We start from the raw sequence: 26,277 nt of genomic DNA on the forward strand, positions 1-26,277 counted from the left end.
TGCCTGTAGACTTGCATTGTTAGTGGTTCAAGAACCCGATATTTTGCGAGAATGGTTCCGTTGTAGAGAATTGGCTTGGCAGACGATCAGACGACCCAGTTTTGCATAAGTGATTACACGCGTAACGTAAGTTTTTATGTTTATTTTTTAATCTGGCCAAGTGGCCAAAAATAAAGATATCCTACATTGATACGGTTTCAAAATAGGCATGTCAGTCGAAGTAGAGTTCTGTGGACATCCACTGACTAAAATAAACGACTAGGTTTAGGTACCTAACATTACATCTCAAAACTTTTTGCAAGACTTGCATCTTTATACAATAAGTAATGTTTTGACGGGAATTGAATTACACGAAACAATGTTAACTATTTCTCTGGATTATACGATTATCTTCCTTCGAGAAAACCAATAAATTCTCGTAAATATATTGACATGCTATATACTTGTATGCCCAGACTAGACAGGCTAAGGTCGCATTCAGATTATATTTATGTAGGACGGAGCAAGGACGGAGGCTGGATCATTCCAGTGGCTTATCAAACGCGCGATGATACTCTTATTATAGTGGTTAAGGGGTTGTCAACTGGCAATGGATTTCAATATATTGTTAATAAATAAATATTGGATTATGTATGTATATATTCATTCTGTTTTGAAGGCCGTGGCTGTGCAATATATGTATGTATTGGATGAAATACTCATGGCTCCGAAGTTAGATTACTTAGTTTTGAAATACCTATGAACAATTTAGTGCCTTCATCTTTTGACTTCAGAAAATAGTGAACAAAAGCTATTGTCAATATTAAAAATTTGTGGTAACACAATTACACTAAACTAAAGAGTTTGAGTGTAGGGGAGTGTAGGGGGCCTAGACAAGATGACAATCGTCGTTTGGCGTTTTCTATCAACGATTGTTACTTGGCTTTAGGAAACTGGATCTTGGTTAGCAATGAGAATGCACGGCCTGATTAGAGTAGAGGCAATCAAGCGTGCGCCACAATGGCGTACAATCATGGCTGCCGTCTGTTCATAAAACGTTTAACAGTCGTTGTCAATCTCGTAGTGACCCTGTCTACGAAGCAGGTCCTAATAGGTTCGAAGGCCAACATGACAATTGTTTGCCATAAATGAAACGCTATAATTTCCATACATTATTTACCTATGTTTATCGTAGCGTTTCGTTTTCTGCAAAGATTGTCATCTTGGCTAGACCCCCGGTAAAGCTTTCATTTGGATGAAGGGAGCGTTTTAAATAGACACGAGTTGCGAATTACCTTTTCGCACGTGTATTGTATACAGTACATATGGCCCTTTAAATTTTGGACATAGGCACGTATTGTCCTTAACCCCGCCCTCGGGCGGTAAAGTACCATATGTACTGTAAATTGTATTTGAGTGGTTTTACAATATCGTTAATAATGTTGTAAGCACGTAGGTAGGTAGGTACCTATATCATGGGAGACCAGACTAGCCTGCCTGTAACGAATCGATTGTGTTCGTGAATAGTGCCGTTCGGATAGCCTTTTGTCCTGGGATTTCGAATAGGGATCCGGTATATGTCTGACTGTCTAGAGCAATATAAAACACAGTTTTATATTGCTCAATTGTTAAGGGGATATCGAAATGAGAGGTTAGGGATAGTAATTACAAGTAAGTCAGTAGTTAATCCCCAAAACTATCACCTACTGTTATTTACGTGTAGGTAAAAAACTAGAATTCAGTTGGTGCTACGTTTTAATGTTTAATGTTAAAATTACCAATTTATGCTTAAACGAAGCAATACAATCAGCACAACGACAACGAATATATGCATGAGAATATAATTATGATACTTATTTAAGCTATTGCAAAAATAAATAACTATCTGACAGTCAGTGGAAAAGATTTATTAATTAAATAGAAATGCAGGGCCTGTCACTAATATGTTAAGTAAATTATATTTATTAAAAAAAGAGGAATATTAAAAATGAAACAAAAGATGACGATAATATTGTTCGTGTTATTCTTATTGCTATGTTACATACATATACAAACAATAGTATCTGCGCCGTATAAGATTTTAAAATTCCTACCAGAAGCCAAAATCATACAGTAAGTACAGAAAGTTGTACAGGTTTGGTAAATAATATCTACAATCGTATTTGACTTGAGAACTTTAGGGTGCCGGGTTTCTACAAGACGCCGACCCTCCGGCATTCACTGAGTTACGAGTCTCGACCCTCAACAGCCTATCCTTTTACGCATCTATGGGCGTTGAAGAGTAAAGAGGTCGTTTTTGAGAATAATTGAACTTTTGGGGTGAATCTCCATCCTTGGAAACCCGGGATCTTACAAATCGGCTTTTAGAAATAGGTTAGTGTCATATTTACTCACATTAAGAATTCGCGAACTTCGGTAAATAAAGGTACTTAATCAAATAAATTCCCTATAGACCCGTCTATAAATGTGAGTTAGTAGGTTAGAGTCACTTTTCTCTCAATCAAGCATGTTTTTGTGAGGATTAAGTGTGCTGGAACAACTGTGTTAAAGAAAACAGCTTTGTTCTGTGCTACGCTACCCTTCTTGTTTAAAAGTTAATTCTTCTATTATACTCCCCAAATAGTAACGAATCTCACACATGAAAGCCTTAACCTATAATTAAGAATGTTTTGGATCATGATTGGAAAATTTAATTATTTTTCAAATGTTACAGAGCTCAATTGAGACGGAATTTTTAGAAATTCAACCCCAAGGCGTTTAGAATTAGACCTATAGTTCGTTTTTTTTAGCATTAGAAAGAACTTGTAAGAAGGTAAGCGATCTTGACATGTCTTTTAATTGAAAAACGCTTTATAAAATTCCAGTAACTATTACTTATGAAAGCAGAAGAATATAAAAAGATCGTATTAGATTCATAATTGTTACATATTTGCCGTAACTATTTTTAAAATGTGTTTTTCAATTAAAAGACACATCAAGATTGTTTACCTTATTTCTAATGCTAAAAAAACGAACTATAGTCTGCAGCGATTTTGATAGCCCACGCAGTGCAAGTGTTATTTATACGTCATAATTTCATAGAAGGTAGACTTAAAAAAAAATAACAGTTGCACTGGGTGGGCTATTAAAATCGCTGCTGGCTTTTCTTGGTCTAACTCTAAAAACTGTGTTGAAAATATTTGATAACTTGTAGAGATGCGGGACCGTGATTTTTGAATATAGACCCAATTTTTGAACAATACCCTAACAATAAAAGTGGATTGCTACGCTCCCTACCAATGAATTAAGCTGGAGATGATTCTCGCAATCTACGAGTTAGTGTTAATCAGAGTAAGAGACTCCCCGCCGGGATTACCCGTATTGACCGTGTCAAACAATCACTTAGTAGGATTTAGTGATTGCTTGTTTTCGGTACTGGCAATACTGGTCATATTTTGATAATTATTTAATCTGTGGTGTTTTGCCCCACGTTTGGGCGCCAGTTTAATACAATTTTCCAATCCAATAATTCATTGAGAATCGTAAGTAGGTAGGTATTATTCAATTGTGTCCTTTTATAGCATGAGGTTATTTTAGCACACAACGAACTAGATAATTGACATTAAATTTAACCTAAAATGAAATTTAAGTGGGAATACAATTTTATGTTTTAACATTAACGTGCACTGCTTAATGTCTACTTTTATGTTTCCAAGACATCGTTAAGTTTTTACAATGCTATGACATGAACTCATACTCGTAAAAATTATAGTAGCCATCAAAACAACAACCAGAAGCGTTTTACCACAACGGGAAACCAAGATATCCAAGTCATTAGTACAATAAACTATTAGTAGGTAAACAGGAATCACCCCTGTTTTTCTAAATTCGTTGACAGCTCGCAAACCCCGGCACGTGCCGACCCCTCACTTCACCCTCTATTTGCCGACACACCACCAAAACTAAAACACTCGTTCACTGAACTCACCGTATGCAAAAGCACAGTAACTATTGTTTTGAGCAAGTGCGTTGAACCGGCAAGTGTGGCGGACGCACGCGGCCTGCGCGGCGGTCGGAAGCGTACTGGCGTGATGCGTTCGGAACGATCCCCACGCGTTCAGTTACGTAAATTTTACTACTGAAATTTATGTAGTCTGCTTCGCGAATCCTACTACTATATCGGAACACGAATTGACAATAATTTGAAGGCGCCACTTATAATATGACCTAGCATTCGGATCATCTGTGTAAAAAAAAAACAAATTAAAAAGTCTAGACAATTGAACAGCGCTTACGTAATAAAAAGGTCGCGGTCATCGCGCGGTCAATGAACTGTAGATATGCTCTCAAACCCGTTGTTTCTTCGCGAAATGACGCTGCCAATTGAATATTAATGACGTGACGTCATGTGTTACCATCTAATTTAGAAAACTGATTTTAGCTTGGGTATATTTTTAGTACTTACCGGTAGACTTAATAAGGATGCGGATGCTAATAAAATATAGTGGGAAACACTTTTTGCGTGATTTGGGTCATCAAAATCAAAAACGAAGTGAAAGACTGGACAACATGCTTAAAGAAAAAACATTCCACTTACGCTATAGAGTGTTGTTTCATTAGAAAAAAAAATGCCTTAAAACAACCATAATTTACCCTGGCTACCTTACAATAAATTCATTCATACATTATGAATGTATACAGTCCATGCAATTTTGCAGCTCGTCGTACGTGTGATATGGTATTAAATTATGTTTCATGTAAACAAGTTTCATTAAAACATAAATCGTCCTTTACCCAACTGGGTAAAGGGTTATATTATATTCTATTCCAATAGTAGGGTTTATGTTTTTTCGAAATGATTTAGGAGCAATCGAAATAGTGACCACCTCCGACGAGATTAAATTTTCTATGATTTATGCAGAGCTGCAAGTTCAACTTTCGCTATAGCCCATATTTTTTTCGATATTTTTTTTAAATCATAATTTCAGACGCTTAGCCAAGATGGCAATCGTACAAGTACATAAACAAACACCAAATCAAAACGAAAAAAAATGTATCGAAATGACAGATGCTACGTAAAGTCATGTGACTATTTCCTTAGTATTTATGTTTCTTAGATTGGCGCTTTCTATCAACGATTGTCATCTTGTCGAGTCCCCCTGCTAAGTAAAAAATTAAATGGATGTTTCCGTACGGTACCGATATCCCGAGCACAAAGCGCTCAGGAGCGGGTCTCAGAACGCGCCCCGGTATCGATCGAAAAGCGCGGGAACCGGGAACGCGGGAAGCCGGGGCGTCGCCATGGTGACGGGCGAGCCTCCATTTACGCACTAATTACGCGCTGGACTAGGATTGTCATTGGATTGGACGCAATTTTGAATTGCTCATTATTATACTACATATACTCGTACTTAACTACAATAATGAATAAGCAATGAAGTTTAACTATTTCCTTGTCTTATATATATTTCTTCTATGCATCGACCTAATCTTATAATACATTTTATATTACACACACGCACGTACCTACATTGATAAAATAGATTTTTTTTATTTAAAGTTAGTGAAAATTCTAATGTTTCACATGTGACATAGGTATTCCAAAATCAATAATTCTTCTACCAAACTGCTATAATATATCTGCATACCTAAAATTCGCGCAACATCGATTTCCAATTCACTATCACGTGAGCACTTAATCTTTGCTTGTTCCATATGGAACGATCCAATATTAATGTTGCACCTCACACGACACGTGCTCTGCTTAGCGTGTTTCACAGATCACTTGCCTGACAGAATAGGGGCTTCAAAAATGTGGACATTGTGCGTGGCGGTGCAATGGGGATGCGGCATCACGGCGATGTATGAGTTGTATCCAGGCTCAAGGCCTGTTAGACTAGACATTAACAAGACGAGTCTATCAGGCCAATTAGAAATACTAATAAGAATATTAGTTTTGAGGTGTAAGTAATGTGAGGATAGGTTGTGCATGGTATAATATGGACGATGAAACTGAGCGGGTGGCATAGTACCGCGGAATATGCCATATCTATTAAATAACAGGTAGGCCTAATTTATTTTTAAATTGAGAGCTTAATGCGTGGTGAGGTGAAAAAAGTGAGGTGACCTCGTAAGGCTCGTAGTTTATATAAACATTTTATAAAGCGGAATCTATGAGGGGAAGTCGTGACCCCTCTTGATTTAGTGCGTACCTGTAAGTATTCCGGTTAGTACCTGCCGCCGGGCGCCTAGGGGATCGTCCTGTGGGGCGTCACTTAGGTGATGAGATTCATGATGAATCGGTGGATCTTTTTACGATTTGTGAAAAAGGTAAACTGGGAATAACTTATCCCTACTAATATTATAAATGTGAAAGTAACTGCCTGCCTGCGTGTCTGTCTACCTGACTGTTTTTACCTCTTCACGCTCAAACCGCTGAACCGATTTATACATAGATGAAATTCGGTAAAGAGATAGTTTGAGACCCAGGGAAGGATATTCAAGCCAATTCGTACACTGATATCAAAACGTTATTTGAATTTCGCTACTATAAGTCCGTACACCTACTGCCGCGAGCGAGACGCACGATAATTAAATGACATCATTTAGATAGGTACATACCTATAGTTCTGATGACAGTCAGTGTACGTTCAAATTGGCTTGTTATGTTAGTACAAGTCGCGGGCAGTAGCTAGTAGAGTTAGACCAAGAAAAGTCTGCAGCGATTTTGATAGCCCACGCAGCGTAAGTGTTATTTATACGGTGTTATAATTTTATAGAAGTTAGACGTATAAAATAACATTTTTCACTGCGTGGGCTATCAAAATCGATCTACTTATGTAGATTATTTGTTTAGTAGGATCTAACTATAAAAACCTTTTGGCATTAATAAACTGCATATAAGAGACAGATCACAGTCAAGTTCATCGCTTGACCGCAGTCTATTAATACCAGCATTAGAATCGGAAAGCCCGGAATAGCTTGAGGTGAATGACACAGACTGGTCAATACAATAACACACCTATAATACAACCATAGATAGGTAGGTACCTACCCATTCATGATTGCTTGCTCTTTCTAACAGCTGATGCTGAAAGAGGTGGTTGCGTAATAAGGCCAGGTGGGGGATTAGAGCTTAAAAATACGAGCTTGATTAGACATTTCTCAACTATTGGGCAAAAGAGAAATGCACAGCAAATAATAATATAGCGAATCATTACACCTTATAAAACAAAGTCCCAAGTACATGATCTGTAACACTATATATTGTAACATCCCCATATATACTGTATCAATGCAAATAAATAATTTCTGATTGCTCCGAAATCATTGTTAGAAATTCTTACTATGGAAATGTTTTTCCACTGCTGACATACGGAATTACTTTTTGGGGAAATTCTGTAGAAGTACAAAGTACTTTTCTTTTACAAAAGAGATGCGTACGTACTATATATATACCGTATGAATACCGAGGAATCACTTCGGAATGTGTTTAAAGACAAACGGATACTCACTCTTACGGGTATTTATGTACTTGAACTCTGTCTTTTCGTAAAGAATAATTTTGAATATTTCGCTAAAAAGTCTTCATTAAGAGACAATCTAAGAGAAAAGTACAAGTATAACCTAATATGTCCAAAGTATTTAATGCCCTACCTAACTATATGAAAATGTTAGATGATAACAAATTTAAATTCCAGCTTAAACGGTTTCTTACAGAAAATGTATTTTATAGTTTAAAAGAATTTTTCGAAGCGATGGAAACAGCGAGTGATATGTATTAATGATAAGATTAGATGTTATAATGTATATTATAGTTGTTAATTATTTTTAAAGCTTTAAATTGTACGCTCGAAACGAGCAACTGTTGATACCTTTTTATTGAACACCTTTATGTACCTACACAGTTTACAATAAAAAAAAAACTGATTTCCCGCGCCGCGTCTGTCTGTTTATGTGTTTGTGATATGTTCGCGATAAACTCAAAAATTACTGAACGGATTTTCCTGCGGCTTTCACCTATCGATAGAATGATTCTTGAGGAAGGTTTGCGTAGAATTTGTTAACCCGTGCGAAGCCGGGGCGGGTCGCTAGTATTATATAAAGTACTTAATCTTTACTGACATTTTAAGGTACGTAACTATAGGAATACCTATATTGTTAAGATTAATTAGACCATGAAGAGAGACATCGCGATTAAACCGGACTAGACGGAATATTTAGGTACTAGTCTCAATAAGGTCTTGTTTCCCCTTACTAGTGCCTGTGCCAATTTTTGGCGTTGGCCGAACGGAACCTAGGGCGCCGGGAAACTCTAGGAAGATGTGACGATGGCATGATTAGACTTTGACTTTCAAACTAGATTTCCTATTTCAAGACTCACATGACTCACATCAAATCAAAGTCAGAGGTTTAAAGTCCGAATGCCTCCGGAAACGGAAGTGATGATGGATTTGATAAGCGGCACGCAGAATGCAAGGTGCGGCATGGTGTTTAAAGGCACGCACGGCTTTGCATATGTGCAGGTGTTGTCAAATGGGGAAAACTCGGGCCATGAGGGGTAAGATTAGACAAGGGAAATACTCTCCAATTATATGAGCGGCTGGCAGGGTTGTATTAATATATTTTAAGTATTGAACTGGTCTAGTGGATAGTGTCACACATAGAGCCATCTTAGCGGCACTGAGTAGTCAACAAATAAACCACACGTATGTTGAACTCGTTGGACGGATATACAAAAGTAGCACGGCCAGCATTAAGCTGCACGCACCAGGTCCCAAATTTAAAATCCTTAAGGGAGTGAATTCCTCTCCTAAATTGTTCACCAGCTGCCTGGAGGAAGTTTTTAAAAAACTACCGCCAATTTTTTAAAAACTTCCTCTTCCTCTTGGGAACCCCTAGTGTATCGAGGTCGGTGATAAGAGGTTGACAAACCTTCGATTCGCGGACGACATCGTACTCTTCTCAACATCGGCGACTGAACTGCAATGTATGCTACAGGAACGTAGCAACGCAAGCCTTGAGGTTCGTCTGACGATGAAGAGATCCAAAACCCAGTTAATGACCAACATCAAGAAGCACAGGGTGACGGTGGATGGTAATATTTTGCAATATGTCGACGAGTATACCTATCTGGGCCAGATAGTCTCCTTCACAGATCGCCGGTACAAAAGGAGATCGACAGAAGGATCGAAAACGCCTGTAGGAGCTTCTGGTCCATGAAGGAACTCATGAAGGGTAAACTCCCAATTGCACTGAAGCGCAAGCTCGTCGACATGTGCATCTTGCCCATCCTGACCTATGGTGCCCAAACCTGGTCACTAACTGAGGCGCAGAAATCCCGGCTCAAGGTTTGCCAAAGGGCAATGGAGCGAAGTATCCTGGGTGTCCGAAGATCTGACAGGGTGAGGAACACAGAGCTTCGCTCCAAAACCCGAGACGTTGATGTTGGGGTGAAGACCGCCAGGCTAAAGTGGGACTGGGCTGGACATGTCTGCCGGATGCATGATGACAGATGGGCCAAAATAGCCACTAGCTGGCATCCCCAGGGTAGTCGAGACAGAGGCAGACCGAGAAAGAGATGGCGGGACGCGCGCGACTACAATCATACATAATTTCATACTGAATTTTTTTATTGCTGTCTAATATTACCCCTGGTGCATCAACTGACCTCATTAATTGAGGGCAGAAGTCTAGTAACGAGGTATTATAATTATAGAGTCTGGCTACTGAAATATTACACAAATGTTTGGCGGGAAATTCATAAAATCTTGGGCTGGTCACACTTTGTGTAGTAGGAATTATAGTTTTGATACTAGAAAATATTTTTGATTTTCTGTGCACACGTAAGGTACCTAAGGATATAAGTTAAATATACGTTGACGTGCACTCAAAGTCAGCTCACATAATTTCTACCACTATGTAAAGTACAGTCAACGATAAACACATATGTTAACACTTTCTCACCATATATTATTGTAACAAGGCGAAAAATGAAATGTAGTGTAAATAAGACCTAGCCCGATAATACCGTAATATGAACCCATCACCAAAAAAAATACATAAGTTACTACGCCAAATATGCTAAATGCTAAGTATCAAAAAATATTAATAGAGCACCAACCTCCTAATTTGTTTACATTTGTTTAGGAGTTGTAAACATTGCAGTTTTTTGTTATACAACGCTACACGTCGACTTCGCACATTGCCGTAATTATTCACGAGCTTAAATAATAGTTTACGAACCTCACTCAGTATAAACATTATTAATATTATTTAAAATAAACCCCTTATAAACCGCAAACAATTTGAATGAATGACATAAATTGACAACTGACTTTTAGCTTTTTTTTAAATCATAGACAATTGGTGATACAACAACGAAATATCTGTCAATTACAATTTTTGGCTAGCCAGACTCTATACACTTAAGTTGTAGGTATTTTAATTATTTTATATCTCAAATTCTAAAATTACTGTTCAATAGGCTGATCTACTGCCTAGCTAGTCAATCTAAAGGTCAGTTATAAAACTTAAGAGTTGCTGTTCATACAAACATGTAAGTTATGTGAGTATGTGTAAACACGTTAGTTAAATGGGTCAGGTCAGATAGGATGGCAATGTGAATCAATCCCAGAAGCTGGTAAACTAAACCCCCCTGTTTCGTTCGCCGTTTTATCAACGAACATTTTAGATTACAACGCCAAGATCTTAACAATGACCGCATAGTAAAGTTGATATCTAGTTCCCAAACAGAGGGCCTACCACCAACATCGAAAAATCTATCGCATGAATATATGCAGGAGGATATATAGAAACACATAGGTAGGTAACGATTTACCGATGTTGCTGGCGATAGGCTATACGCTCAACCCCCAAGTCACAAATTATAATCTCGGCGGAGGATATAATTTTTTCATTTTCCTTTAAGTATGTACTTATTGGAAACTAAATCGTAATTGTTGAATTGTCCAGTAGGTAGAGTCAAACCAAGAAAAGTCTGCAGCGGATTTGATAGCCCACGCAGTGCAAGTGCTATTTTAAACGTCAAACTTCTATGGAATTGTGACGTATAAATAACATTGCACTGCGTGGGCTATCAAATCCGCTGCACACTTTTCTTGGTCCGACTCTAGTCGACTGATCTCTAATCTAATCCTACTCGTAAATATTACGGAGTTCAAGATCAAGTTCCATAAATAAATGCTCAAAGTCGTTTTAAATATTTTGTGAGTGAAGTGGCTCTCAACTACTAAGTACCTACAACATCGAGTAGATAACATTTAATGTGAAAGCACTAGAACGGCGGGCCTTTTGATCTAGCGAAATCATTCGCTCGTATGATTTGCTGGACTTAATTGACCGAGCTGTGATTGCTGAATGATATGGCCAGTTTTAGTTCATCGTCAGCGGTGACACATGGAATAAAAGTTGCACAATTTAGGAGGATTAAGAAAACGAAGGCAAGTTGACGTAAAGATTACAATTAGAGATACTAGTACCATCTAGTACTATCAGTTTTAATAATCATCACCTACCGAGAAGTTTTAATTTGAATAAAAAATCCTATTATTTATACTATTTTTTTATCTATCTTTGCTTAAGAAATAAATACTAAACAAATCTTGCTGCTAAGTATAAAAAAAATACCTTTACTGTCCCTCTCAGAAGGATGAACTGTCCCGAAAAAATTATATAAATTGAATACTTACTCTGACCTTCCACTTAAGAACTTTACCTACCTTCAATTTAAAATTTTAATAAGATAATTATAAATGATTATTTTATATTTTGAAATTGTCTACTATTTTCAATATCAATATTATTTTTTTATTCTCTATTTATACGTAGACCTGACGAGTAGACGGATACACCGGTACTTATATATTTTCTGAAATCGCTTCTAACTAAAGCATGCACCGTGCAATTTGTTCCAGCCTCCCGTGATGGATGGAGCGCGCTCATAAATTCACACCTGAGTCCCGGAGTCCCTAGCTGAGTACCGGAGTAGGTACCCAAGGGGAGGCTGCTGTGACAGGTAAGGTAAGTTAACGACGTGATCTGCGAGATTGATGTTTGATTGTTAGGGAGGAAAATATTATGTCACTGAGATAAAACATGATGTTCAATATTAAAATGGTTTATGGTGTTAAAATATAATAGTGATCAATCCGGATAAAAATATCAGAAACTTGGATTACAAATTAAATCAAATTAAAACTAGTGCTAAAAACAAAAATCAAAGTTGGCGACTTCCATAGTTTCAAAGAGTTCCACTTGCACCCCCTAAGTATCTAAGGGTACCTTCGAGCAACACCGGCTTCCGACACATCGGAAGGGAGGGGCCCAAGCGATATGTCACCGTACAAATCTTTCTGCCATTTTTCGCGGGGGGAAAGGTGCACACAGTCGCACTTCTCACACACTTACATACAAAATCCAATCCGTAATGACGACACAAATACATAGAAAATGACACACGTCAAAGACAAATCTTGCAAACCTCGATCTCTTTTTGTGTACGGACGAGTGACAAGTGTCACAACACGCACACTAACACATTTTCGTTGACGTATGTTATTGTATTCTGAGAGATGAGAAGTCGGATTTGTCGCTCGACCGATCCGCAATTTGTACTGAGCGATTAAAATCGATAAATCCAACAATTACATCAGACTAAAATATAATAATTGTGTTTGAATGTAATTAAGCGTATGATATGAAAAAAAAATATTACATGTGAAATGTAACACTTTCTTTTTGTAAATTTGATGTCCCCGACCTCTTTTTATAACAAAAAACCGAGCAAACAGGCATTTTTTGTGCAGCAGTGTTCACGCGCGCGTCTGGACTCGGTCTAGTGAAAAATCCAAGTGCAACTAGTTTTATTACCCGCGCTAGATTAGATTGACGCGCTAATCTTGTACCTCGGCAGAGGGGAAATAGTGCGAATGCCGCCTCCCTTCCGTGTTGCTCGAAGAAGGGTACCGTGGCAAATCCATTTTTTAAAATTTGCCGCCTTTCTCTATTGACGGAAATAACTTGCCAAACTATGTATATTTAAATATTTTCCTTACTTCACAAGATATAAAAGGAAAAGGACTAAAGTAAGCACGTCAATTTATTGTAATACGCCGACCGTTATCAGGTTATCATGTTTAAACATGATTACAGTTATTATTTTAAGTATAAACTTTTGGCTTTTTTGCATAATCAATCAATCAAAAGACATGCTTCCTCAATATTTATTTTATTAAATAATAAATGGACATCTCAGATAAACACAACATCCAGGGGAATCCCCTGCAAACATGGAAAACCGAAATAAAATCCAGCTTTTAAAGATATGACTTGAACAGACTCATCACGACACTGTCAGCTGTCAATGTCAAAAATCCTGCCGACTTCGTTTGGTATCGATCTGTCAGTGTACGGGGTCGGGACGGGGAAAGGAAAAATAAGTTTTACCTTTTGCGTTGACTTGAGTTACGTTATCCTTATCACGAGCACTACTTATAATTCCAACGGCGCGCACATTAAAAGCTTTTAGCAACAATGAGGTGATTCGTTTATAATTAAAAACGAATACGCGTCACGGGACCCGTGCTTGGGCCACGGGCGTGGGGTCACTGCGAGTTGCCAATAGGAAATAGTTGTTTATACCGTGGTGCGTTTCAGATAATATCCCATGAGCATCGGAGTTGGAGGCTGGGATCGGAGGCGCGCGCTCGACCATGACGCGCCCAGGCCCTCCCAATGAGAACTTGCCCACGGTACGTAGCGTGTTTTGATTATTATTTAAAAAAATCGGACGCTAAAATATTTTTTTTATTATTACATTCCGCGTCCGACAAAAACAACGCTATCTTATCTCTAATAGATAATATTGTACTCACAATTCTCGTCCAAAATTCTGTATTTGAGCATGTCGCGATTGTTGCGTGTTAACACGACAGCTTGAAGACTTCAGTAGCTTCAGTAGTACTGAAGAAATAAGAAACAAATGAGAGATATTTCCTCTTGATGACTAATGGCCATTCCTATTTATGACAGCTAAAAAGATACATCCTAACAGTATATGTATTACAAGAACACTTGGAGAGTCCAGAATTAAATTGTATTCTTGAAAGAAAGTAGGTATTATGAATCTTTTTCATACATTTTAGAATCAGGCATTACTTTGTGGGAATCCATATTAATTAAAACTAAAATATTACTTTGCTTATCTGCGAAAAGATAATGTGCTACTCAATCAGTGCTAACCGGTTATACTTACTTGCTTATTTTTTGCATGCATGCGTTTTTTTAAATACATTAATACAGTATGAGAATTCTTTCAGAGAAGAATTCATTCCAGGTAACTCTCTAAAAATGTGTAAGTGAAAAGGCGTATTAACTGTTATAAAACAAGTGTAAGTAACATATTACACGGGAAAATGAATTAAAAGTGACCATATTAAGCATGTTTGACTGTACTTAGACCACCTACAGTTAGAAACTGCAACTACATATCACAATGCTTATTCTTACTTTTGTTTCTTTATTTGGTTATCATTATTATTCAACATTAACAATCAAGCCACAACACAAAGGACAATAATTTATAAATAAACAATATCAACATGAATCACCGAGTGATCGGTGACAGTTGCCTGTTGGCTGCAGTATGTGGTCTGTTTTCAGCGCTCATAGGCCATGTCGATTTTCCTGGGAAGTGACAGTGTATGTGGATTATTAATATGTTAGTGTGAGGGTCTTTCCTGATGGATGTGATGATAAAAATAAATACATAAAGTCTGTATTGCATGTGTGTGTAGTTTACAATCAATCAATATTTTTTATTGAAGTGAAAACTTCTTTAGCGGCGCTGAGCACTTTTTGAGGTGGCGAAAAAATGATAAACTCGATTCAGCATAATGCATAACGTAACGCTGACGTCATGTGTCACGGACAATGTTATTCACCAAAGAATTTTAGTCATATCATAATCAGGTCAATTATTTAAAACTGGACTTTTATGTTAAGCAATAAAGCTCAATGTTCTAATCTTGTACGGGCTGAAATACGAGGATCTCACAGTTACATTCTAACTTTATATCACTCAAATATAATTCAATAAAGCTACATCTTGATGAAATCGCTAATAAAAGTGAACTCTAAGTACTGGTGAATAAAACTCAAAATATCATGACCAAATATATTTAGACACGAGGTCTGCAAGGTAACTTTACAATTTCTATTCGAATTTTAAACAATTAACGTTACAAATTTAAGCTCACTGGCCAGCAATTTCGGAACTAAAGTTTTTCAATAGAAAGGAGGATGGGTCAATTATACATAGATAGTGCTGCAGACATTTTGGACTAGTCATTGAGTTTTCACTTCTGTCGGCACTCCCGGAGTGCAACCCGTTGTTTTTTTATTATATTTTTTACATCAAAGTGTAATTATAATAAATTACTATCATTGGCAATGAATTATGCTTAATATTGATGGCAATTAAATGGTGGTGTCAATGAATCAATCTTTGGGTATTATGGCTCCATCAATATGGAATGTTGACAGTTGTCTCTGGAACCACAAGATCGATATCTGAATCTGTACCTGTTTAGTTAATAAAAATATGGAATATAAATCTGAATGCTTTGATAGCACATGCAATGGGGGCTTTTGTTAACTTCTTTACCCATACCCTCTAGCCGCACAGACATCACAACTTGTCAAAACCAATGCAATTTTGATTTGTCAAAATGATGATTAAAATTAAAATAGAAACGGAGACCATTTTATAGGTCTCTAAGTGGCTAGAGCAGCGGTCGGCAACCTTTTAGCAGCCAAGGGTCACATAGTAGTTAACGGAGGTGACGCGGGCCGTACTTTGTTAATATTTATGACTTTATGCAACATTGTTGTTTGTCACTATTACATACAAAGTAGTCAAGGCGCCTCTCGGGCCGCAAGTGACAGTTTCGCGAGCCGCATGCGGCCCGTGGGCCGCAGGTTGCTGACCGCAGGGCTAGTGGATATAAAAAAATGTTATTTTAAAAACTTATGTTTTATATTTACTAGTCAAATTCTTCAGGAAATAGCCCTCACTAATGTAGCATTGCCTAACCTGTGATGACTTAATATTCTCAATGCATTTACTCTAAAACATAGTGGAAAATGCTAGTCCTTAGCACTTAGTAAAACCAATATTACGATCAAAATTCTTGTGACTTGCGAGTACCCTTGTAGTTTTAAATGATATAAAACTATTGTGAATGATTTATCAATAGAATATAAGAATAGTAAAAGTGATAAATATTTGCTCCAATGAAACAATAGTGTTTTATCTTTCTAAGGCGCTCTCCACGATTAAAGTGTCTGCTATTGTACAAACAGCAACACTCCTAACTGTCCATCAATGGACCTTATTACAACAGGCATAAGGTACACCAATGTACAGTTAACAGGGAGGGTGATGGTATAATAATCTTCTTCCTAAGCTTGTACATTTGATATTTGATGGACTTTGGGTGAAATACTAGCATGGTCCATATTAGACGGCTAGTCCATACTTAGGGATTTTCCTCTCTCGCTCGAGCCTCCCTTAACTTAAATATGTACATTGTGCTTTAAAAGTATGCAACACCTTTACGAATGACTAGAACCAAGTATAGCCATACTGCTCCAATGTGAAATCACTATGTCACATGTAAGAGATGGAAGAATATATGTGTATGTGTGTGTGAAAGTTAAATGATATACTTGATTTTGTGAATTCCCTTTAGCCTTTAGAGGACTTTAGATTCACTGACAACTAAGAATTGTCGCCTTCTTCATAAAAGTTTTAAACGATCACTGTTTGAAAAGCCAAATGTGTGCCAATTAAAATACTCTTACTATTTAGTAATTAGTACTCATAGTTATCGTTCGTAATAAAATTGTTGTTATCCTTAACGATGAAGCAGGAAAGACAAACTCTTTGTTTGACCCATTAACTAACCCTTTTTCTGCAAATAAATATGAATATGCATTTACCGACAGAACACTTAGGGTCGGTTCCACCGAACCATTTGTCGCCGTTACATCATTCGCTAAATGTTATTTTATCGGAATTTTAATACAGCAAAATCTATTTCAGCAGTGAAGTAAATACTCTACAGTTCACTGCTGAGTGATGTTGATCGGTCGGATAATTGCGGTTGGTGCAAGTGGCCCTTAACTGACCTTATCTCTTTGCACAAAGGCTTATAATCAGTTGTTAACAACAAGTATTTACGATAGGTCTTTGATTTTTATTTAAATCTGATTTTCCAGGTAAAATTGGTGGTGGTAGGTGATGGTGGTGTGGGCAAGAGCGCCATTACCATCCAGTTCTTCCAGAAGCTATTCGTGACGGATTATGACCCTACGATCGAGGACTCCTACATACAACATACGGAGGTCGACGGCCAATGGTGCATCCTCGATGGTGAGACTAACTTACTTTATTTTTATTTTACAAAACAGTGTAAATAAACCGGAGATCGTGGTATGTGCCGACCGAGTTATATCGAGGTGCTGAACAAAACCAAAGTGGTATTCAAGTCCGTCTAAACTAACTCTGCAGCGAGTTTGTCGTAACGAAAAGTGGAAGAAATTGAAGTGTATGGTGACAATTCCAGACTTTATCATTGTAAAGTCTGTGTAGAGTTAGCTTAGTCCGATATCTACGTATAAGGTAAAATTTATGTTACGACAAGCAATATAATGTTATGGACCATTAAAAGAGGACAATGTCCAAAATATATAGTCTTGCAAACCAAATTTGTCAGTAAATAAGAACGAAAAAAATAAACTCATTCCTTTCTTTTTCATGCTAGTACTAGCGTTAGACAAATGGCAGTATGATTTTCTCTGTCTGTTTGAAATGAGACCGTATTTGGCCAAACTATACAATATAACTCCATTATTTTCCAGTACTGGACACGGCGGGCCAAGAGGAGTTCAGCGCGATGCGCGAGCAGTACATGCGGAAGGGCGACGGCTTCCTCCTCGTGTACTCGGTCACGGACCCGCAGTCCTTCCGTAATCTACGGCGATTCCACACGCAGATCCTGCGCGTCAAGGACAGGTAACACGTGGAAGTAGTATACACCGTGTTTTTATTAAATTCCGTTAACTTCGGGGTATAGTTAAGTACGTTTAAGATAACTAAATGGCATAATTAATTAAAAAAAAAATTTTTTTTATGCGTATTATTAAAAAAAAAAGTGTAAAAAGTAATTACTTAAATGTAGCATATAGCGTTGTTGTAACACGGGCATTACATTTAACTCAACCAAACAATTGAAATTTGTGACATATCAATGTCATTTCGAATATCGATCGACCGAGATTGTACTTAAGTTTACTAGCAAATGTATGAACTCATTCTAATCACTAATCAATATGTAAACCGGCCCTAAGGCAAGTGTACACGCTTGTAGAGGCCTTATAGGAAAAAAAAAAATGATTATCTCCGAAATGCAGTTAATTAGAATATCGGTGTCTTTGAGAAAATTACTTGATTTAAGCTCAGGAATGCACCCTTGAAATTAACGAATATAAAAAAAAACACGGTGTATAGCGATTTAGGCTCAGCAATAACGATCACATTTAAATTCTAAATGTACCTGAACCCTCAAGGTAGGTTTGGCTGACCAATTTAGATCCCTGGGACTCGGAGTTAAATAATACTGAAAAATCCTACCAAGGCATCAAAATGTAATGTCCTGGATCCGAGTCACGTCATCTGTCTCTTTCTGGTGTAGATATGGACGAGTGATAGATAGTGATGATGGAGAGGAGCCGATAACGAGATTTAATTAATTAATTGATTAATGTACATTCAGCAGCAGACGTCGCTAAGCGGGCGAGGTGTTCAAAATTAGCTCGACACGCTCTTATTAACAATAAAGTCGCATCAAAATCATTTTGAACGCCTGATCCGCTTAGCAACTTCTGCTGCTGACTGTACATAATATGAATTTCAGGGACTCGTACCCCATGCTGCTGGCCGCCAACAAGGTGGACCTGGTGCACGTGCGCGCCGTCAGCGAGGAGGCGGGGCGCGACCTCGCCCGCTCGCTCGGCGTGCCGTACATCGAGACCAGCGCCAAGGAACCGCCGCTGAACATCGAGCGGGCCTTCCACGAGGTAAACTTCACCAAAACGTTCAATAGATGACGCTGTACCGGTCAAGGCGTTTTCTACATCGCGCTAACGGTGTGTCGACGTGGAATTTATAAGGGCTGCTATTTAACTGATCACCAGATTTAGTAAAATTTAATACCAAAAAAATCTATTTTACCACCCTAAAATCATGAATGATCACCAAAATTATAACACCATTTTAATGTGAAATGATTACCAATTTTATTACATTTTACTATACTTTTAAAGGAAATGACACAAAAATAATCATTATTAACCCAAAAATAGTCAATGATTACCAAATTTCAATCCCCATTTTAATGTGAAATGATAACCAAATTTTTACATCTTGCTATCCTATTAAAGAAAATGACACCAAAATAATCATTGTAAACCCAAAAATAGTAAACGACCACCAAAATTAGAACTCCATTTTAATGTAAAATGATAACCAAATTTTTAAATCTTGCTATCCTATTAAAGCAAATGGCTCCAAAATAATCATTGTAAACGCAAAAATAGTAAATGATTACAAAATTGTAACCACATTTTAATTAAAAATGTGCAATCATTTAATATATCGTTATCATATTAAATTAATTAATCCACTTCGTCACCTTTTTCTAGTAGCATTTCTTTTCTGCAAGGGTCGCAGTTCAAACCTAACCTAACCCACTTTTCTAGTAGCATTTCGTTTCTGTATGGGTCGCAGTTCAAACCTAACCTAACCCACTTTTCTAGTAGCATTTCTTTTCTGTAAGGGTCGCAGTTCAAACCTAACCTAACCCACTTTTCTAGTAGCGTTTCGTATCTGTATGGGTAGCAGTTGAAACTTAACCTAACCTACTTTTCTAGTACCATTTCGTTTCTGTAAGGGTCGCAGTGCTAACCTAACCTAACCCACTTAACTGATAGCAGTTTAACTTACTTTTCTAGTAGCATAACGAAATGCTACTAGAAAAGTAGATTAGGTTAGGTAGGTATGCGGTGCGGACTACGGGGGGTTGAGCGGGAGGGGCTAGTAATTTTGGCATCAGTTTACTTTATTTGGTAATATGTATAAATTTTTTGGTAATCATAGTGGTTTATTTAGGTGAAAATATCGCATTAATTTGGTCTTCAAGATTTGGTGATCATTAATGATTTTTGGTGATCATTCAATATATTTGGTATTTGAATACAATTTGAAGTGCAGTCGTAATTAAAGTGGTGGTACTTTTGTATTTTTAGGCCTTATTTTTTTGGTGTTCAGTAATTTTTTTTGGTAAGCATGATTATTTTATTTAGGGTACCAAAGTATTTTTTGGTGGTCATTATATTTGTAGCCATTTATAAGTAGTGATGAGTTGGAGTTGGTACATTGTGCGATCTGTTAAGAAATATTGAGATCTCGCTCTCGCAACGTACTATCGTATAGTCGTATATCGAGACGAGCGTCAAGGAACCGCCGCTGAACATCGAGCGGGCCTTCCACGAGGTAAACTTTACCTAAATGTCGCTGGATGATTGCTAAAGTATCATTCTATGGAACTTGCTAACTATGTAAACAAAAGTCACTAGTAAATTCATCATTCAGAGACAATTTCAATATGGCGGTTTGTTTACATAGTTAGCAAGTTCCATAGAATGACACTTTACATCGCGCTATCGTTGTGTCGACGTAGAATCTATTAGTAGTTGAGGCGAGGTGTTGTCGGAAACGCTCAGAGTAAAGAGTAATAGGGTCGGATTACGGCGGATTTGCGGCCGACTCTAATTTCTATGTTAAAAAAATTGTTTGAAACGTTTATACTGAAATAGTGAGTTCACGCTCGTTCGCTCAACGTACCCTACATTGAGATGAGCGCCAAGGAACCGCCGCTGAACATGGAGCGGTCCCTTCCATGAGGTAAAACAAGTATGAATATGATTTCAAATGTCCATACCGATATTCCTAATATTGGTATATCGGATCCAACGACGATTACTCCTCATTTTGTTAATGTGCGTCCAGTTTTTTTTTGAAGATAAGATTTATAGACGCCTGAACAACCCTTTAATCTCTTAGGTCCAGGCATTATACAAGAAACAAAACCAAAAATAGGAAATATAATTCATTTTGGTTAGGATGAAAATTGTACGAAATAAAACAAAAGCAACTCTATTTTGATTAGAAATAATTTAAAATTTATTGAATTTAATGAGTGCATACTTAAGGACCGCGAGCCTTACGAGGTTATGTTATGAGGGTTCTTGGCAAATTATTTACAAATACAAATGGTTTATTCGCAGTAATATAGTTATGGTGGTGGTGGTTGGTTATGGTTATCTGTGAGTTAAAGAAAACAATATTGTCCACAGCTCGTCCGAATCATCCGCAAGCACCCTCAGCAGGAAGAGAAAGACCGCCGTCGCCGAAAATTCGGCAAGTGTACGCTGCTCTGAGATACGTGCGTGGCTAACTTCACGCAGATACCATTCGCTGCTACTTTCAAGCTGTGAGTTGCGAGCACAGAACAAATGTGCAAGTCGCGGAAAGCGAAAAGAGAACTGTATCATTCTCGAAAATGTTACGAAAATTGCACAAGAAATAAAGAAAGTGGGAGTGGAAAAATTCTTTCCCGCGGTAATATAAGAATTTTCCGAAATAATATGAGGAAATTTCGCAATTTTGGAAGCTTTATTCGTTGAGAGTAATTTCACCCGAAATTTTAACATGACGTTAATAAGACTACATAACATGAAGATGTCCAGTGATTATTCGACACGTGAGTAACCGGTTAAAAATAATTTTAATGATTTCGAGTCTCACGGTTCAACTGCCAGAAGGGTGGAATTCCACCTGTTCAATGTCATTACTTCTCAGTCTCTCATTAAGCAAAATGTGAGACGCAATACACATTACCTACACAAAGCTATTGGACAGATGGAATACCTCCGTTAGTCAGACCTTTAAAATGAAGTAACCTTATAGAATAAAAAGAATACAGAACCTTCTTGAAATTGATGTTCGATAAAAATATTATTTTTGTAAACCAAACTGTATTTGAAACTAGACCTAATTTGCTAAGGCTTAAGGTCGTTTTCGAATTAAACAAAGAAACGAGAACCCTTATTTTGAAAAGTTTTAAAAATGAAACTGCACATAAACAGGCATGGCTCACTCCGCGATTTCGTCGCTTTGCTACAGGTAGCTAAAAGTAGATCCGTTCGGCCCCAATTTTGGGGTTTGCCATTAGCCGTGGCGCTGTTGCCACCTAGCGGCCATATCTGTGCTGATCGTAACAGACGCGTTTTGTTAGAGAGTGAGTCTTCTGTACCTAGTACTATTATTTATTCTGTGACATAAATAAGAGTTTGTTAAATATGTGGATGTATATTTATGTAAGCGAGTCGGAGAGACGTAAAACCGTTGTAGTTGTATTTGTTGGTTGATCGTAGTCACAAATGCCAAGCATTTATTTATCCAATGCAGAGACCGGTAAAGAATAATGATTGACAATGTCCCTATAGTTGCGCTACTTGCAAATCTCGCAATGTACACCAAGCCGCAAAATTGTCTGGCCACTTTATGAATGGATTTCATTAATTATTCATTACGTGTCCAGGCACTTTAGTAGCTCACTGTACTTGCAAGAAAATGAAAAAAAAAAACTTTTAAGACTCGAAAATATTGTAGCCTTAAATTTAACGGCTCCAATAGATATAGCGCTGTACAATATGACCGAGTTAAAATAGCTTGTCAAGCGCCAACTGTTAAATTTGCCGGTACAATATTTTACACTACTTTACACGTGTCCAATGTCAGTGCGTCTCACTCTCTCATTATATTGGACAGATGGAATAACACCCTTAGTAGTAGTTTGTCTATGGGTATTGAATTATTGCTAACAATAATACGAAATATTTGGGTACAATTGAAACGCCGCAACTTTATATGGCGACTACCAACTTTGTTTTTTTACTTGTCTCTGTCCAAAGTCTAGTCTGTAAGCTATATAAAGGTTTTATTGAAAATGTATTTTTTAGATAGTTATTGCATTTATACCATTTCTTTCCTATAATTGTATAATTTATTATTAATGTATAAGAACAAATTGGTTTGTCTGTATAGGCAGTAGATGTCAGACCAAAGCAAATTCTACCTAGTTTTTATTTCTAGATGCTAAAATGACAGTTCTTATTTATCTAGTTTCTAGGAGTGTCCTGTCATTCTAGTACAAAATTGGTGCAATATAACACAGATAAAGATAAGTGTTACAGATATAGAAATGAAATATATTATGGTTATAGTTTTTTTGCACAACGTATCATATTAACTCACATTTATAGACGGGTCTAACGCGAAATTTGTTCAATTTCCTTTATTTACCGACACAGGTTTCACTGGTCTATAAATGTGAGTTAATAAAAAGTATCATTGTAAAGCATAATATAGACTGCAAGTATCGTAGTAATATTATATTATATGACCATGGACAAAAACGGTCAACGAGGAACTTTGTCCAAGTAACTAATTTGTTAAATTATATCACATTCACAATACTGCAAGGCTGAAATTACCAAAAATATGTCATTTTGATCTCTGACAAATCATTCGAGTAAATAGTTTGAGTGTTTGCTCTTTCGCTCTTGGGCTTGGAGCTGCGAGAGTGAAAGAGATAAAAAGCAAAACTTAGATGTCTACACTTCTTCTGGTATGTTTTATAAAGAAAAAAATAGATTTTCGTTAAAGTTTATAAAAATGTAATACGGGTTATACACAATACACATTTTAATAGCTAACTATTTTAATAGGAAAAAATAATATCATACAAAATCTATGAAAACGGTGGTGACGGAGTGGAAAAAATGGATCGGATGAGCTCGTGATGGGGAGAAAAAATATTAGCATTTTCAAACTAGTGGTGTGTACAACTTTGAATAAGCGACATCTAGTAGCGAGTAGCGAGTACTAGTAACCAATTTATTAAGTAACCAAGAAATGACTAACACTATTTTCCAGTAGACGTGTAGACACCGAAGTATTTGCTAAGCTTAGGATTAAATTGGGATCATTTTATAAACGTGCGTGGGTAAAGTACCATCGTCTAGTTTTAACTGACAATTTTTAAACCTATCGCGAATACCACTATTATAATATGGTCAGGTCAGAAAGTTGCTGTTATTACGACCGTTTTCCAAACTTTTTTATATAACAATATCCTCCTAAGTCCTAGAGTCGGTTTTGCAATTTTGAATTTGGACCTTCTAAACCTCCTTCTATTCCATTATAGTAAAATCCTATTTGATTTTGTGCTTTTAAAATGACATCGTGACTTAAGATGTTAAAGGTGATTCCTATAGATTAATGGTTTCATAAATGTCATGAAGTTTGGATGTATACACTGAAAAATAAAAGGTCTTATAGATTTTAAAGTAAATGAATTTTAATAAAGAAGCATTCCCATAAAGTCCGGCTAAGCTAAGTCTGCAGTTGACAGAACAACAACACTTTGCTCGGTTTCATTATAAACGTCAAATTATTTACATATAAATTGTACTTTTCTTGCAAATACCATGCAAATTGCAGAGTTAGGTTAGTGCGACTCTAGGTAGGTACCCATCACCCACGCACGGTACATGTAGCACATAATTTAAAACGAAAAGGAATTGAAATTGTTAATAAATAAGTGTTCTAGTTAAGGTACCCGGCGGCTGTCGGACTTATCTGAGCGGCCACTGTCCTCAGAAATACCTGCACAATCGCCATCTGATATACCTATCTGAGCGGCCAAGGTGCTCAAAAGTAGCTGAGCGTGTACTTTAACGTCTTGATGGTAGAGGCTATGTTCACATATTTGTGAACACCTTGGCAGCTCCGATATATCTGATGGCCAAACGCCGGGATAGTAAGGTCTTCACATTCGATACGGATCCGCTCCAGTGTGCGAGCGAGACGTAATACGTATCGCTGTCTAGCTCACACACCGAAGCGGACGTATCAGTGTGATAGAGTCGGACCAAGCTAACTCTGCAGCATTTGCAATGACATAGTATCACAATCAGCTAGCAATGACACACAATCTTATCATTAACCCTTTGAACGTCAATAACCCTTAAAGGAGTCGTGCATGTGGCGCCAAGAACGCTTAGATATAAGTGCGCGTACGTTGTCAAAGTAACCTTTAACGTTTCCAGTACGGTTTGTATTTGCCACCTTAAGCCAGAGATATATATGCGTGTGCATGGCGTTCTTACTTTTGACAGACAGCGTTCAAAAGGTTAATGTCAAATTTCTATGAAAGTATGACGTTCATAATGACACTCCCTCACTTTGTTCTATTCAATGTGCATAGTTAGCTTAGACGGGCTTTTATCGCGTAAATAGGGTAGAGGCCGCGACACCCCATCGCACATAGCTTTACTGAACCTTGAGGCCCAAAGAGTCGGCGAAGAGATTCAAAATTAGAATCTAACCTGTAAACTTTAAGGTCGTTTTTTGACTGGCATGTTTCAAACCCTGTGTGGGTGGGCTAAAAGCCTGTATAGTGCGACATAATATAGTAGAAATTAAATAAAATGGAACTAAAATATTTCCATACTAAATTGTTGCCATGTTTAAGCATTTTACGTCAAAAATATGACAGTTACATGGCGCCCTCAATTATTTATATTTATATTATATTTACATATTGGACCACCGCTGGCCAATCTAAGGGACGCAACCATGCGGAAGAACGCATTAACCATTTGTTTGAAGACAAAGTGCCTAATAGTAGATTGTACAACAAGGGCATAAAGTGACCCATTTTTACCCGAGGCAATTTTTTGGACTGAGCGAAGCGAAGACCAAAATAGTAGACGAGGGTATAAATGGACATTTATGCCCTTGTTGTACACTCTGCTTTTCACTTCGATTGCGAGGAAAATATACAAAAAATCAAATATTTTAGGTTATTTTAACGTATTTATTCAAGACTAAAGAAAATTGTTCTTGGGCCGGTCGGAGGCGCGGGGCACGCCGATCGGGAGAGCGCCGGTCGGGGGCGCGCCGGCAGGGCTGGCAGTTTGTATGGCAGAATTTGGACTTTATTGCTAAGTCAATAAGGGTCGTAATAGATGATTTTACTTTATGCTCTAGAGCATAAAATGCGATTTTATGTCGTATACGCACGACATAAAGGTGCACTTTTTGAGCAT

General features: G+C 37.4%; 2 protein-coding genes and 1 long non-coding RNA gene across 5 annotated transcripts in view; 2 read left to right on the forward strand and 1 right to left on the reverse strand.

Annotated features, from left to right (window-relative positions):
• LOC134796326 (rab9 effector protein with kelch motifs-like) overlaps positions 1–4,137 on the reverse strand; it is a 28,844-nt gene extending 24,707 nt beyond the window's left edge. Inside the window, exon 1 of the mRNA XM_063768422.1 lies at positions 3,947–4,137. The gene's annotated coding sequence lies outside the window, so the exon portion shown is untranslated. The remainder of the gene's footprint in view (positions 1–3,946) is intronic.
• The window catches only part of LOC134796328 (uncharacterized), a 280,891-nt gene that overhangs the window by 254,292 nt on the left and 322 nt on the right, over positions 1–26,277 (forward strand). The window lies entirely within an intron of this gene.
• Positions 13,397–25,841, forward strand: LOC134796324 (ras-related protein M-Ras-like). Of its 3 annotated transcripts, none has more exons than XM_063768420.1 (6): positions 13,397–13,517; positions 13,636–13,730; positions 17,260–17,413; positions 17,902–18,055; positions 18,957–19,119; positions 21,457–25,841. In XM_063768420.1, the coding sequence occupies exons 2-6, from the start codon at positions 13,692–13,694 to the stop codon at positions 21,538–21,540; spliced, it is 594 nt and encodes a 197-aa protein (XP_063624490.1). In that variant the 5' UTR covers positions 13,397–13,517; positions 13,636–13,691; the 3' UTR covers positions 21,541–25,841. The 3 variants fall into 3 exon arrangements, 2 of the variants coding, with proteins under 2 accessions (XP_063624490.1, XP_063624489.1); XR_010144918.1 differs by having other exon boundaries at positions 13,462–13,730; positions 21,457–24,693; positions 24,724–25,841; XM_063768419.1 differs by having other exon boundaries at positions 13,462–13,730.

Source organism: Cydia splendana, chromosome 13, assembly GCF_910591565.1.
Source record: "Cydia splendana chromosome 13, ilCydSple1.2, whole genome shotgun sequence".
In the NCBI taxonomy this organism is placed as follows: domain Eukaryota; kingdom Metazoa; phylum Arthropoda; class Insecta; order Lepidoptera; family Tortricidae; genus Cydia; species Cydia splendana.

Excerpts from the sequence above, each read along its gene's own strand:
- LOC134796324 (XM_063768420.1), top strand. The coding sequence starts at position 13,692 with ATGACGCGCCCAGGCCCTCCCAATGAGAACTTGCCCACG. Across the intron at positions 13,731-17,259 it reads CCAATGAGAACTTGCCCACG|GTAAAATTGGTGGTGGTAGG; the intron begins GTACGTAGCGTG and ends CTGATTTTCCAG. Across the intron at positions 17,414-17,901 it reads CCAATGGTGCATCCTCGATG|TACTGGACACGGCGGGCCAA; the intron begins GTGAGACTAACT and ends ATTATTTTCCAG.